Below are 16,339 nucleotides of genomic sequence, written 5' to 3' on the forward strand. Positions count from 1 at the left end.
AAAATCCCTCTCCTGCCTCTTGGAAAAGTCCCTGCCTGCTCGGAGCCACTTCCCTAAACCTGTGCCTAATTGGAGCAGCTAATGCTTTCTGCAGGAATAACTGGATATTTCGCTGCTGCCTCCCCTCTAGGAACAATTAGCAGGGAAAACACGGAATGAATGCAGAGATCTTGTCACCTGCCACCAGCTCTGCTGCTCCGTGCAGGGATGTGGATTTGAGTCCTTGGGAAGGCAGCAGATGCTGCCAGTGGTGAAATGTGGATTTTGAGGAGTGCTGGGGTGAGGAAGGGTGGCCACAGAAGGGTGACATAGTTGGTGTCACACATCAGCTTGGAGAAGGGAAGGATCCAGAGAGGGCTCAAAGCCCCTTCCAGAACTGGAGGGGATCCAGGAGAGCTGGAGAGGAACAAGGGATGGAGGGACAGGACACAGGGAATGGCAGAGAGCAGGGCTAGATGGGATTTTGGGAAGGGATTCCTGGCTGGAATGAAATTCCCAGAGGAGCTGTGGCTGCCCCTGAATCCTTGGAAGTTCCCAAGGCCAGACTGGAGCAACCTGGGACAGTGGGAGGTGTCCCTGCCCATGGAACTGAATGGAATTTAAATTCTCTTCCCACCCAAACCATTCCATGATAGGACACACTGTATCCTTCACTCCAACAGCCAAGCAGGAATGGGTGACAAACCTTTGGGCGTGTTTTTTTCCCCCCAAATTTCCATCCACAGCAACCCAAAGCGGCTCCTTCTTCCCTCTCCCCCTTCCTCCCTCCCCTTTGCACAGCAAGATGCCGCCTGTTCCTGTGCACCAAGGAGGAATTTTCTGATCTAAAGCCACTTTTCCTCCTCTCCCAAAATCCCTGGGGCTGCTTCATGCTTGTAAAGCTGAGCAGCTCCCGTGTCACTCGGGGCTGGCTCCTGTCTGCAGCCCTGACAGCAGCTAATGCTGTTAGCCTGTGTCGAGGAGGGATTTCAGCATTAAAAAAAAAAAAAATAAAAACCAAATCACCACACTCTGCTGCTTGCAAGCAGTTCAAAACCACCCCCCTCACCTTTGGGGTGTCACACAGGGGTTTTTGGGGTGCTGCCTCAGCCTAGGGAGCAGCGTGGGGTGAGCAGGAGGGATTAGCTGGGCTCGGGGAGGGCTTTGCTATCTTTAGGTGGAAGGTGAGGGATTGTGGCTCTTAGGGGTGGCCGGCAGGTGAGGAGAGAGAAAAATCCCACAGGGCTCAGGGTGCTGACCCCAGCTCCTGTCCCCAGCAGGGTCCGGCCCCACTGCATGTGCTGTCACCTTTCTAGGCCACAATCTGTCCCCAATTCCCAGCCTGCTGTTAGCTTCACTTGCACTCTATTCTCGTGTTTGCTGTTATTTTTTAACACTTTTTTTTTTTCTCCGTTTTTTTTTAATTTTTTTTTTTTTTTTTTTTTTTTTTTTTTTTTTTGCATAAAAGCACTACCCTCTCCCCAGAGCCTGCCTGGAGCGAAGGCATGGTCTGTACAACTGCAATTATTTCGAAGAACAGATGGAGTGAGGAGCAGAAAGTCTGTTAATAGTAATAGAAATGCTACATGTTAACCTGGACAGCACACGATGACAGTCCCATGACTACACGTTCTGTTCCCACCAGCTGGGCTCCGAGCAGAGCTGAGAGATTCAGAAACGCCGAGCTCGGCTCCCCACCCTCCCCAAAGTTAGAGCTCAAATTCCTTCACACTTCCAGCACAGGGTTTTTGGGTTGTTGGGCTTCTTCTCCCCCCTCCCCTCCTCCTCCTCCTCCTTCTTATTAATCGCTGATTTTGGTGCTGTTAAGGAATTTTGCTGCTTCTTCCCCTTCTCTCTTTTTTTTTTTTTTTTTTTTTTTTTTTTTACTTTTGATTTTTTTGGCCAGCTGTGGTGAGGGCTCAGCCTGGAGGTCCTGACCTTCATCCTCACGTGGTGAGGCCAGCACAGCCCCTTTCCCACGCTCACATCTGCAGGGTTGATGCAATTCCCCCCCCCTCCACCCACCCTGGATGATGCCAGGTTGGGATTTACCGAGCTGGGCCGGGAGGTTTTGCAGGAGTTTGGGATTTTCTCCACAACTGTTGGCTAAATGGGTTTGAAATCCTCATTTTCTGCTTAAAACCGGAGCTGCCTGTGAAGGTTGGGGGTCTCATAAAGAGATTTATGAGGCGCGTGGGATGCCAGGGGAAGGGGGCACAGGGGGGGTCTCTGCTTATGCCAACACCCCAGGAGCTTTTTCCCCTCTTTACCCCAACCAAAGATTGAGAAACGGAGCAAAAACATTGAGTCAGCCCCAAGATCCTGGCGGTGCAAATCGCTGCCCGGTTTCACAAGCGGCCGGGGAGCTCCGGTTAATTGCTGGAGCTCCGGTTAATTGCGGGAGCTCCGGTTAATTGCGGTGCTGAATCGCCGGGCTGTTGGTGCCAGCGCTGCCCCCGGGGCGGCGGGAGGAGCTGCCGCCCCGACAGACGCACCTGGAGGGTTTATTGGGATGCAGATCCCTTAATCTGGGTGCTGGCGGGATAAGCTGGTGCCGGAGGTGCTGCCAAGTCCCTGCGGATCAGCAGGTTTTCCCTCCTGAGGTCACTTCCAGCGCAGCTCCGTCCTGGGCAGACCAAAATATCCACGTGTGGGGGGCACCTTTGGGTGCTGGGAACACTCACTGGGGTTCTGGGGTGGGTTGTGGGGTTTTTTGGGGGGATAAACCAGTGTTATCCATAAATCCCATCACTTTTTGCCCAATTCCATCACCTAAGAGTGGTACCTGACCCCTCCAGGTGCTTTGTTGCAGCATTCCAAGAACATCTTTTGGGTATTTTGGGATGTTTGGGGTAGAGTTTGGCTCCTCACAGCCACCCCTATGGAGGATGGGGTGTCCAGCTTGTCCCCAGCCACACTTAGATTCCAAAAATACCAGAGTGGCTTCAATCCTGCTCCTCGGTGGGATGTGGTGAGAGGAGCAGGAATTCTCCTCGGTGAATTTGGAGGAGGCAGAACCCGCATATTTCTTCTGGAAAAAAATTTGGGATTCAATCACCCCCAGCAGGTTTGTGGGGTGATACCACCAGAGTGCACCTGCTGGGAAAGAGTGGGAAAACGTGGATTTGGGATTTTTTTTTTCTTTGCTGTCACCCCATACCCAGAGCATCCCCCTCTGGTCTCTTGCAGGACCAAAAATACGTCCTGGTGATGGTGGATCCCGACTCTCCCAACAGAGCCGAGCCCAAGTTCCAGTTCTGGAGGCACTGGATGGTCACCGACATCCTGGTGAGTCCCTCGGGGTCATTCCCGAGGATTGGGGGAGGGCTGGGTTTCCTTTGGGATGCAAACTCCGCCCGGTGAAACCCCGGAGGATGAGAAATGCAAACGGTGCTGGGCGTGTAGGTAGGGAAGTGCTTCCTCAGGCTATAAAGAGCCAGGCTGCTCCAAAAATATTGCTTTTTTTGGTTTTTTTACCCCCCCCCCCCCCTTCTCCTAAGGAAACGCTGTGGGAAAAAAAAAAAAATCCCAAAAAACACTTTGCCAACTCCCCACCACCGGTTTTCTCCACGGAGACAACTCGTCCTTCCAAACAGCTCCTGCTGCCAGTTGGGTTTTGTGGTTATAAAAGTAGGATTGGTGAAAATCTCGATTCCTCTTCTAGTATTATAAGATTTCTTTTGGATTCAAGATGGTTTGAATTTAGTGAGAAAACAAGGGGGGAAATGAGTTTGGGGATGAATTGTGGCCCTGTGTCCATGGGGTGAGTCCTTCCCCTTTTCCTGGTGGCTTTGCTGCCAGAAATATTTTGGAAAAACAGGTTTGTTCCCCTCCTGCTTGTTTTCATGTCTTGAAAAAAAAAAAAAAAACAACGAGGTTTTGCAACCCTAAATCAATCTAGCTGATAATCTGGGTACTAAAGCCTAATTAAGATATCAATTAATTTGCAGCGTGCATTTAACAAGAAATATCTCGTCCTTCTCCTCTATTATTCTCTGAAATTACTGCTGAGGGCTCTTTGTACAGATACCTTAATTAGACTTTTTATTGTTAATGGGCATATTAAGCAAATTAAAACGGGATATTAATACTTTCCATGAATTCCATAATTGGCTGAAAAATAGGAAGCATCGGGAATAATTGCAGGAATTTGTGTACAGGGTTGTTTTCTTTTTTTTTTTTTTTTTTTTTTTTTCGTGTTGTTTTGTGTTTTTATCCTTCACAGAAACCCTTCTGCATTTCTAACAACAGGGTCCTGAAAGTCTCTCATTAATTTTAATATTTACCAAATGCAAAGGAGCCCAAGCTCCTGTGTTTCCTTCTGTACACAGATCCTTCCCTCTTGCTAATTATTGTGGTTTTTCCTTTTTTTTTATATATATATTTTTTTTATTTTTTTTATTTTGGAGTATAAAATCCTTTAAGCAAAGAAGGCAAATGTGGGATTCAAACCTGCAGCACGAATGGAAAGGGATTATTTTTTTTTTTTTCCTCCTGGTGTTTGAGTGATGCCATTTGTGATCTCTAAGGTCAAAAATTCTGTGTGAGGCCATGAAAGAGGGTGGGGGGGGAAAAAAAAGGAGATTTTTGGGGAAGAAAAAGGGTTTTTCCCATCTGATCCCAGCCCCTACAATTCCTTAAGCTTTCTCACCACGAGATAAAGAATATAAATATAAACAGAGATATCTGAGCAGGGATTTGGCCTCGTTGCTCCTGCTGGTCCCTTCCAACGTGAGCCACTCACTGATTCCATGCATTACTCTATATAAAACCTATACATTGATATCATCCCTATAATGATGGGATAAATATATCCCCTCTATCTCCCGTGGGTGTGTGTGTATGCATCTCTCCTCTACACACACAGCAAAGCAGATAAACCCCCAAACCCCACAACAAACCCAAAAAAATCATCCCTGCGATGTGAGGACACCGGGACAAAACCACCTCAGCCGGCTGCCCGAGCTGGGGGTGTCCTGACGTGTCCTGCTGGGGTTTTTTTGGGAGTTTTCCCAATCCCCCAGCCCCAAATGTGGGCTCAGCCACATGGTGTCTCGTTGAGATGCAGATCCTGGGGGGGATATGGGAGTCTTGGCTCCGAGGAGTTCAGCTGACAGCCTTATTTGCACACTGGCTCGAAAATAACCGTGTGGGCTTTGCACCACACCTTCTGTTGCTTTGGTGCTCAGGGGGGCTCTGAGTGGCTTTTTCTGGGAGGGATGGGGTGGCCAGTGCTGTGCTGGGGGGGCTGGTGGGGTCTCTGCACCTGCCAGTGTCCTGGTGTCACCCCAGTGTCACCCAGTGTCACCCCAGTGTCACCCAGCATCATCTCAGCAGTGCTTGGGTACCAGCCCAGTGTCACCTCAGTGTCAATCAGTGTCACCCCAGCACTGAGCTGCTGTCACCCCAGTATGGACCAGTATGGCCCAGCAGGGCTTGGGTACCACCCCAGTATCACCCAGTGTCACCCAGTGTCACCCCAGTGTCACCCCAGTGTCACCCCAGTATCTCCCAGCATCTCTCCAGCATTGCCCACCATTCCCTGGGCATCACCCCAACATCACCCTGACATCCCTGGGTATCACCCCAATATCTCTGGGGTATCATCCCAACATCCCTGGGTATCACCCCAGTATTCCCTGGGGTATCACCCCAGTATTCCCTGGGGTATCACCCCAGTATTCCCTGGGGTATCACCCCATTATTCCCCTGGGATAACACCCCAATATTCCCCTGGGATAACACCCCAATATCCCCTGGGGTATCACCCCAATATCCCCTTGGGTATCACCCCAATATTCCCCTGGGATAACACCCCAATATTCCCCTGGGATAACACCCCAATATCCCCTGGGGTATCACCCCAATATCCCCTTGGGTATCACCCCAATATTCCCTGGGGTATCACCCCAATATTCCCCTGGGATAACACCCCAATATCCCCTGGGGTATCACCCCAATATCCCCTTGGGTATCACCCCAATATTCCCTGGGGTATCATCCCATTATTTCTTGGGTACCACCCAAACATCCTACTGGTGTCACCCCACCATTCCTTGGGTATCACCCCATCATCTTTTGGTGATCACCCCATCATCTTTTGGGTATCACCCCATCATTTTTTGGGTATCACTCCATCATTTTTTGGGTATCACCCCATCATTCCTTGGGTATCACTCCATCGTTCCTTGGGTATCACCCCATCATTTCTTGGGTATCACCCAACCATTCCCTGAGGTATCACCCCATCATCTTTTGGGTATCACCCCATCATCTTTTAGGTATCACCCCATCATTTTTTGGGTACCACCCAACCATCCCCTGGGATATCACCCCATCATCTTTTGGGTATGACTCCATCATCTTTTGAGTATCACCCCATCATCTTTTGGGTATCACCCCATCATCTTTTGGCTATCACCCCATCATTCCTTGGCTATCACCCCATCATTTTTTGGCTATCACCCCATCATCTTTTGAGTATCACCCCATCATCTTTTGGCTATCACCCCATCATTCCTTGGCTATCACCCCACCATTTTTTGGGTACCACCATCCCCACCCCGTGCCGTGTCCCTCCGCCATCCCCCAGCCTTTGCCACCCCCCAGCTGGGAGGGAGCAGCTCCAGCAGCAGCACACGCCCCTGCTGGGTGCTGCAGCACTTTGGCACGGCCCCAGCTCGGGGCTCTGGCTGGGGATTTGCTCTCCCAGGTGGGTTTTCAGGATGGAACATCCCATCCCATCCCCTCCTTATCAGCCGCCGCTCCGCCGCCGCTCCGATTGTCAAACACCAGAGATGCTTTCACTCCTATTCAAAATAATTTAAATAAAAATGTTGCTACAAAGTGGAATAATATCTTTTGATGAATGTTTTTAAAGCCCTTTAGGTTTTCATGGTAATTTGCAGTGTAAAATTATTTAGAGATAAGAGCCAAATTAGCTCTTATAGGCGGAGGTCGATATGTCCCGTTATCCATGGAAGCAGTGTTTAAATATAATCAGCCTTTACTCTAATGCAGCATAATTGTTCATTTGAAATAGCTTTTTTTTTCTCTCTCTCTCTTTTTTTTTTTTTTTTTTTTTTACTCCATTCAATGAGTCATTAAAATATTCAAAGGATAATGCAGTGAATTGGAAATGAATTTATCACATTATCCTGTACATACTGTAGAGCATCAGGTAACCAGGCAGAGTCGGAACCGGTTTACAGCGAGCCCCCAGTAAACAAGATTTTTCCATTTTGTATTCAGTGGGGGAAAGAAAAAAGAAGGGAGAAAATACTGCCCTTCAAATGGAAAGCTTTCCATCTTTATTCCCCCTCCTCGGGGAGGAGGAAGGGGGAGGGCGAGAGCAGTGAATTTGTACTCCACCGAAGCCTCGCCGCGCTGGAACTTTATTTTTATCAAAATATGTTTGTAACAGAAAAGTCGTTATGGAAACGGGTTCTGGCAGCCAGGAGGAATCCTGAGCCAGGCTGGGAGCGAGCGGGACCCGCCAGGCTCTGCTCAGATCAACCACCAACCCCTCCCAGGGCTGGGGAAACTGAGGCACGGAGCGGCTCCGGGCTGGATTTGGGAATTGCACCTGAATTTTGGGAATATCCATCCCCACCCATCGCCTTCCCAACCCTCCCACGGCTCTGCAGGGCACGGTGGGGATCCCACGGGTGGGGGTGGGTGTGTTTTGGGTGCCCAGGGATGGTGGCACTGCTGTCCCCAGGTGCTGGCAGCACCTCTGACCTTTTGTCACCAATATGTCACGGCTGATAAACAGGCGCCGGGTTGCCAGTGTCACCATAGAAACAGGTGCAGCCTTAAGCAAACAAGGGCTTTATTAACCTTAAAAATTATGGGGTTTCTGCAGCAGGCAGGGATGGGAGAGGGGCTGCTCGTGGCCCTGTCCCCATCCCAAAGGGACCCGTGTGCTCTGCAGGAAACTTTTCCTCTGGAGCACGTGGAAGGCCATTCCAGCTTACCCAGTGCACTCGGATTTATCAAAATTCAGATAAATGCTGCCCCTCCTGCTGCTTGTGGGGACACCTTGGGGACACTCCTGGCCCAGGTGCATTCGCCATCCCAGCAGGAGACAGGGCAAGGAGTGAGTTTTAATCATTAATTGACTCGAAAAAGGGAAAATTCAGGTTTTGGGTACCCTGCAGACAGTAGGATTCCACGTTTTGGGAGCTGCTGGATGTGCTGGGACAGCTTTCCTTGGATTCCTGGAATTATGGGATGGCTGTCCCCACCTCACTGAGGGGAGAGAAGGGGCAGATGTAGGAGTTGGTGCCCTGCTATTGTTCCTCCTCACTGGAGCCCTCTCAACTCAGCTTTTTGGTGATGAAACCGAGGGTTTGAAAGGGAAAGAACAGAGGGAAATGTTGATTTAATTGATGACTTGGCTCCTCGGAATGCTCAGTTCCCTGGTGTGAGTTTCTGTCGCTGCTTGTTAATGAAGCCTTTATTAATAAAAGGAATTAAAAAAAAAAAATTAAAACCCAAAATAAGTAAAGAGGCTGCAGCTCAGGGGGAAGTTTTCTTTGCACTCCGAGCTCCTTTGGAACAAATTCTTCCCTCTGAGGGTGGTGAGGCCTTGGGATGGATTTGCCAGAGAAGCTGTGGCTGCCCCTGGAAGTGCCCAAGGCTGGGTTGGACAAGGTTTGGAGAAACCTGGGACAGTGGAAGATGCCCCTGCCCATGGAACTAGGTGAGATTTCAGGTCCCTTCCCACCCAAACCACTCTTGACTCCATGAATTTCTCACCCTGAGAAAGGTTGGAACGGAGATTCTGTGCCTGGAAGGAAATTGTGGATTAGTTTCTTCTCCCAATTATCAAACCATAGGACAAAAGTTGTGCCAGGAAAGGTTTAGGTTGAATATTGAGATGATTTCTTCCCTCTAATATTGTCCAGTCCTGGGCAGGGATTTTAAATCCACGTGGATGTGGCACTTGGGGACAATTTTTACTGCTGGCCCTGGCAGTTCCAGGTTGGACTGGATGATCCTGGAGGGCATTTCCACCCCAAACAATTCCATTATTCCCTCATTTGTGCCCTGGGATGCCAAGGGTTGTTCCCACTGCTGCATCCCTGCAAATCCCTGCTTGGGAGTGCTCACCCGGAGTGATTAATTAGTTCATTAACTCTCCCAGGTAATTGCACTCCCAAATCCCTTGGACTGTCACTCAGCAATTCCCAGGAGCTGGAAGCACCAGCAATGGCTCTGCTGAATTTTGGGAATTTTTTTTGGTTTATCCACACCCCAGCCCTGGCCCAGGCTGATCCCGACCCTGCCATTCCCTAGGGATGAATTCAGGGTGAAGCCACAGCCCTGAAGGGTTCAGCCTCCCAAACCCGCCAGTTTTTGGGGTTATTTTTAAGATTTTGCCACACTGGCCAAGAGTTTCTCCCTCTGCTCCGTGTCCGCAGCAAGGATCGTTATCCAGATGGGAATTCAGGGGTTTTGTGGTTTTTTTTTTTCCCCCCTCGATGCTTCTGTTTCATTTAACACGCAGAGGCTACTAATTTGTCACAATTCAATAAAGCCGAGGTTACAAACACTCTGGCTGCTGTTTATTTAAACGATGGTTTGTTAATTAGCTCCTCTTAACGAGGAAAGAATAAATCAGATAAAACCTACCAAAAAAAAAAAAGAAAAAAAAAAAAAAAAAACCGGCAGGGAGAGATTTTTGCAGATTAATTTTATTTTCCAGCCGAGGTATTACTGGCAGCTTCCATCCCAAAATGCTTCCGTGTGTGAGGAGCATCGTGGCCCTGCGATGATGCTCGGCCTTGTGGCACTTCGCTCACCAGGGTTCCAAAAATGACTTTTGCAGCTCTTTTATGGCTCTTTTACGCCTTTTTTCTGCTGCTGGGCTCCGTTCCTCCAACACGGTCACGGTGAGGGGGGTGTCCCTCTGGCTTTTCAGTTTAATCACAGCAAGTTTGGGATGGAAACAAGGATCAGATCCTGAATAAAGTTGTGCTGAGGCAGTTGGGAGTTCAGGGGAGGTTTATCCATCACCAGCAGCGGCGCCGAGCTCCAATCCCATCTCTTGCTCCTGTCACCAACCTGGAAATATTTAATTTACAGCCCAGAAAACCCATCCGGGGATGGGATTCCTTACAAACTCGTGCCCGTGTCCCATATTTGGGGAGAGCTGTGAGCATCCAGGGGTTCCAGGAGCATCCTGGTGGCCGGAGGAGAGCGCTGGAGCCGGGCGTACCTTGCGGAAGAGACACTGATCAATGATTAATCGGGCATGTGTGGCTGTGTGGGAGCGATTTGTGTTGGAGGAGGGAACTCCTACAGCACCCCGGTCATGAATCATTTGAAGAGCAAATTTGTGCAGTTACCAAGGGAACGGAAGAAAGGAAGGGACTTCCCTTTGCCGAAATGACTCGCGCTCTGATGCGGCTGAGAAAATCGCTCCAAAAAAAAAAAAAAAAAAAAAAAAAAAAGGGAAAGGGAAAGAAAAAAAAAAAAAAGAGCCGAAGCTGTGACTAAGCAGCAGAAGTTATGTAAAGTGCTCGCTGGGAAGTGCAGGGGAGGGACAGCACATCCTGCCGCTGCCCACGGCGGTGGCGGGGGGCGGCCGCCGGCCCCCTCCTCTCCTCCCCGGGGAGCGGGGGCGAAGCTGCCGGCGGGGCCGGGCCCGTCCCGGCTCCTGCCCTGCTCAGACAGCCGCTCACAGAGCTTGGGGACCAGCCTCGGTGTCCCCAGGGTGGCCACGCGTGTCCCACCCTTCGCTGTCACCCTCGGTGTCACCCTCGCTGTCCCATCGCTTCCCCCCAGGGAGTTGGTGCCGGGGTTGTCCTGGATCCGGGAAGGAGGAGCAGTTTTGGGGTGCTTGGCTGTGCTGAGCATCACCCTGATCCAGCTGGGATTTTCCATAGGGGATGGGAGGATGTGGGAAGCGATGTTTGCATATGCAAAATTTGTCACGTCTGTGTCAGGACTGGAGTGGTGGCCCGGGCTGGGATCCTCTGCTCCGCTCCCAGGGCAAGAGCCAGACACTCATTTTGGGGCTCAGCATCCAAATTTATCGCTGTTCGCCCAAATTTGGGGATGCTCATCCAAAGGGCACCAAAACACCAACCACTCCTCCACGGCAGGGGCACCTTCAAACCCCAGGAATGTGTTTTATCCGCCTGGGGAGGGGTGAAAAAAATAAAAAGTTCCCCTGGGGCTGTGCAAGGCAGAGCAGCAAAGGCTGCGGCAGCAGAGAGATCCGCAGCGCCGGAAAGATGCTTGGGATGTTTCCAAGTTCCGCCGGGAGCCCCCGAGCCCGGCGGGGAGCCGCGATCGCTCCCGAAAAGGGAATGCAGAGGCAGCTGCACGGTGAAGGAAAACCCTCAGCCTGCCCTCCCCTGGTGCCACAGACACCGGGTGTCTGAGCGATTAGTCACCGGCGAGGTTCCCTCCTCCACTGCAGAGCCTGTCCCCCCGCACGGGGAGCCAGAGGAATGCTTAATTGGAGTTCCTCACACCTACCCGGGGTAGCCTGAAACGAAGTGACAGCGCCGAGCCGAGCGCTGGAGTCAGACCCCGGCAGCTGCGGGTTGCTATAGAGCCCCCGGGTTTGGGATTGGGGAGGGATTTTGGTCCCGATTTGAAAGCTGTGGGTGCTGCCGGGGGGTGAGGGAGGTGTGGGGTTGGTCCCTGAGGGGTTCTGCTCCTCTGTGGGATGCTCGGCCCCAAAAAGGGGTTTTGTGCCACATGAAACTGTCAGGGTTTGGATTGATGGGAAACTCCATAAGGCTTCTGGATCCTGAGAGTGGTAGGGGCTGGGAAAATCATCCGTGAATCCTGTGGATGGCAGGGAAACTCATCCCTGAATCCTGGATATTGCAGGGGCTGGGAAAATCATCCATGAATCCTGTGGATGGCAGGGAAACTCATCCTTGAATCCTGGATATGGAAGGGAAACTCATCCCTGAATCCTGGATATGGAAGGGACAGGGAAGTTCATCTCTGGATCCTGAGTGTGGCAGGAGCAGGGAAACTCATCCTTGAATTCTGTGGATGGCAAAGACAGGGAAACTTATCCTTGAATCCTGGAAATGGAAGGGACAGGGAAACTCATCCCTAAATCCTGGATATGGAAGGGGCAGGAAAATTCATCCTTGAATCTTGTGGATGGCAGGGAAACTCATCCCCGAATCCTGTGGATGGCAGGGGAATGGAAACTCATCCCTGAATCCTGTGGATGGCAGGGGAATGGAAACTCATCCCTGAATCCTGAATATGGAAGGGGCAGGAAAATTCATCCTTGAATCCTGTGGATGGCAGGGAAACTCATCCCTGAATCCTGTGGATGGCAGGGGAATGGAAACTCATCCCTGAATCCCATGTGTGGGAAGGGGTAGGAAAATTCATTTCTTTATTCTGCAGTATGGGAATGGGTTAGGGAAGCTCATCCCTGAATCCCAGGAATAGAAAATGATAGGAAAGCTCCTCTCTGCCTTCCATGCATGAGGAAAAGATTTGGAAAGCTGATTCCTGCATCCCATGTTTGGGAAGGAACAGGAAAACTCCTTCCTTCACTCTGGGAAGGGATCCCTGCATCCTGTGGGAAGTTCAGCGTGGCTGGGATCATCCCAGGGGATCCAGGCAAGGCTTCTCCTTCCTGAGGAATTTTGGAACTCTCAGATGCACCAGGAAATTCTGTTTCAGGGGTGGGATGTCTGTCCCAGTCCCCACAGCCTGGATCCAAAAGCAGCAGGGCTGGAGTTGAACCAAAGGATTCATTTGGTCCAATCATTCCCAGGATTCAATCCCAGGATTCATTTTCCTGCCTGAAATTCCCAGTGAGGGCTTTAAACCCTTCAAAACCAGTTCCTCCTCCCAGTGGGGCCTGGTTTGATCAGCCAAGGGGACAGAGCAGAGCCCCTAAATGTCCCATATCCCCCCTCTCACAGCATCCCATCACCTTCATCTTCCTCCAAAATATGTTTGGCTTCAACTCCCAGGTGTTTTTTTTTATTTAAAATGTGGGGAATGGGGTCCCAGGACCTGTGCCCCTCACCTGGAGGAGCCTGGACATTTGCCATCCCTCAGGAGAAGGAAATTACAGCTTCATTCCCATCAGGAACAACTTGTTTCCCCCAAAACAGAGCAGGAAAACAGGATATCGTTTGTGGTTTCATGAAAAAGTCATCTTCTTCTTTTTTTTTTTATTCTCGTCACTTTAGGTTCTATTTAAAATTTGGGTATTCTGAGATGGAAAGTTATTTCAAAAGGGCAAAAACACGTCAAGCTCCAGAAAATGGTGAAATCAGCTCGGTGGTGGCTTTTTTTTTTTTTTTTTAAATTTTGGTGGAGTTTTTTTTTGGAAGCACAGCTCTCCCCCAAACTCCTGCTGCATCCTGCTCTTGCCCCGCTGCTTCTCAAGGAGCATCCTGGTACCAAAATGCCATTTTTCACCCCAATCTCTCCCTCGGATGATGGTCTGGGTGTATTCCCCGGGGATTTCCCCCCTCTCAGCCGCCTTGAACGCGACCCCAAAGCCGCGGGGGTGGCAAGGGACGATCGTTGCCGCCCCATCGATCGCGCAAAGGGCCGCTCATCGATAAGGCAGCGGCTCTCAGGGGGCATCCCCACCTTCAAAAAGATCATCCGGCAGCGCAGCTTCGGCTTGCCAGTGATTAATTAGTGTCTTGTAAACGACTCGGAGAGGAGGTGGCCGGTAAATGCGAGAGCAATTAAATCCTCAGTGCCCGCACGCCTCCGACCCCTCTCCCGACACATCGATCTCTGCGGTGGGTTGAGCCGGGATCGTATCCCAAAATATGGGGGGAAAATGATTTTTTTTTCCCCCCTGGGCTCTCGATTCAGCGATGGGTTCATTCCCCGCTGCTCCTGAGCAGAGAGGGATGGAACCAGGTAGGAGAGCGAGGGGAAAACCCTCGGCTGGCTTCCCTTGATGAACGGAGCTAATTTCTCTCTTAATGGTTCGCTGCGGAGCTGAAGGCGAGGCTTTCCTCCTGCACAGCAAACCCTCTCCCACACACAGACAAATAGGCTGAATATTTAATTGGAATTCCTCACACCTACAGGGTAAAGCCTTGTCAGTAGAAATAGAGCCCATCGCCAGCTGGCATCCCCGCACGCCACCCACCTTCGCTCGCAAAAAGAAATCCCGGCCCGCCCGTCCCCCCCCGGCACGGCCCACGGCGCCCCCCGAGCCGGCAGGGTGTGCCCCCCGCCCGGGGTGGGGCCTTGGGGACAGGGACACGCGGGGAGGGTGACACGGTGGGGACAGGGACAGCGCGGGGACAGGGACACTGTGGGGATGGTGACACTGTGGGGACAGGGACAGCGCGGGGAGGGTGACACGGTGGGGACAGGGACAGCGCGGGGACAGGGACACTGTGGGGATGGTGACACCGCAGGGGCAGGGACACTGTGGGGAGGGTGACACTGTGGGGATGGTGACACTTTGGGGACAGGGACAGCGCGGGGACAGGGACACTGTGGGGAGGGTGACACTGTGGGGACAGGGACAGCGCGGGGAGGGTGACACGGTGGGGACAGGGACAGCACGGGGACAGGGACACTGTGGGGATGGTGACACCGCGGGGACAGGGACAGCGCGGGGAGGGTGACACTGTTGGGATGGGGACACCGCAGGGACAGGGACACTGTGGGGAGGGTGACACTGTGGGGACAGGGACACGCGGGGAGGGTGACACTGTGGGGATGGTGACATCACAGGGACAGGGACAGCGCGGGGAGGGTGACACTGTGGGGATGGTGACACGGTGGGGACAGTGCTGCCATGGGGACAGTGCCACAGTGGGGACAGGGACACCATGGGGACAGTGCCACCACGGGGATAGTGACACCACAGGGACAGTGACACCATAGGGACAGTGCCACTGTAGGGACAATGCCACCCTCTGACACTGTGTGACCCCATGTCCCTATGGTGGCACTGTCCCCATGCTGGCAGTGTCCCCATGGTATCACTGTCCCCACGGTGTCACTGTCCCCATGGTGTCACTGTCCCCGTGGTGTCACTGTCCCCATGGTGGCACTGTCTCTATAGTGGCACTGTCCCCGTGGTGGCACTGTCCCCATGGTGTCACTGTCTTTATAGTGGCACTGTCCCCATGGTGGCACTGTCCCTACGGTGTCACTGTCCCCATGGTGTCACTGTCCCCACAGTGTCACTGTCCCCACGGTGCCACTGTCCCCACGGTGTCACTGTCCCCACGGTGTCACTGTCCCCCATAGTAGCACTGTCCCCACAGTGTCACTGTCCCCACGGTGTCACTGTCCCCACGGTGCCACTTTCCCCACGGTGCCACTGTCCCCATGGTGTCACTTCCCCCCATAGTAGCACTGTCCCCACAGTGTCACTGTCCCCACGGTGCCACTTTCCCCACGGTGCCACTGTCCCCACAGTGCCACTGTCCCCACGGTGCCACTGTCCCCACAGTATCACTGTCCCCCATAGTAGCACTGTCCCCACAGTGTCACTGTCCCCACGGTGCCACTGTCCCCACGGTGTCACTGTCCCCACAGTATCACTGTCCCCCATAGTAGCACTGTCCCCACAGTGTCACTGTCCCCACGGTGCCACTGTCCCCACGGTGTCACTGTCCCCACGGTGTCACTGTCCCCACGGTGTCACTGTCCCCACGGTGCCATGGCTCACGCCCCCTGTGTCTCTCCATCTCCGCTCTCTGGACTCTGCCTGGGGGGGCAGCGCTCGTTCTCCCCTCACCCCACAATTCCCTTTGCTCCCCAAGGAATTGCTCTTTTCTCCTCCTCCTCTTTCCCTTTCCCGCTCTTCCTCCCTCTCTGCTCGTCCCTCTCTCCTCCCAGGTTTCAGGGACCCCCCTCCCCACCCATCCCCTGCAGGGACCTGCCACCATCTGCGGTTTTTCTTTCCCTTTTTTTATTTTTTCCCCTTCTCTCTTTTTAAAGTTTCCCTTGTCTTTGTCTTAACGAGCCAGGTTAAATATCCTGTAATCGGTGTAATAATACACCTGGACTCGCTCAGAGATATCTGCCTTTTGTACTGAGACAGGACATTAATAGTAATTATTCTGCTTTGTAATTGGAGCTTTAAATACTAATTCAAACAGCCAGAGGAAAACCAATTAGTGCTAATTTATCTCTATGTGTTTTGGAGAGCCTGTGTCTGTCATACTGTGAAGAAATAGGTTGGTAATTAGTACAGTTGGGTGGTAGATAGAAGTAATTATCAGATTCTTTCATGTTCTTTAAAGGAAAGGGAAAAGAAAAAAAAAAAAACAACTCTAAAGGAAGTTTGCACCTCGAAGGAAGGGCCCAGAGATGTTCCTGGATCTGTGGGCACCTGGTGAGGGATGGATCCCAGGAATGGGGAGTCCTG

The 16,339-nt window shown here is 51.8% G+C and overlaps 1 protein-coding gene across 1 annotated transcript in view; it reads left to right on the top strand.

Annotated features, from left to right (window-relative positions):
- PEBP4 (phosphatidylethanolamine binding protein 4) overlaps positions 1-16,339 on the top strand; it is a gene marked incomplete at its 5' end in the record, with an annotated part of 73,690 nt that overhangs the window by 31,535 nt on the left and 25,816 nt on the right. Inside the window, one exon of the mRNA XM_079328776.1 lies at positions 3,169-3,267. Within this exon, the coding sequence (XP_079184902.1) occupies positions 3,169-3,267 (99 nt within the window). The remainder of the gene's footprint in view (positions 1-3,168; positions 3,268-16,339) is intronic.

This window comes from Erithacus rubecula (genome assembly GCF_903797595.1).
Source record: "Erithacus rubecula genome assembly, chromosome: 29".
NCBI lineage: Eukaryota > Metazoa > Chordata > Aves > Passeriformes > Muscicapidae > Erithacus > Erithacus rubecula.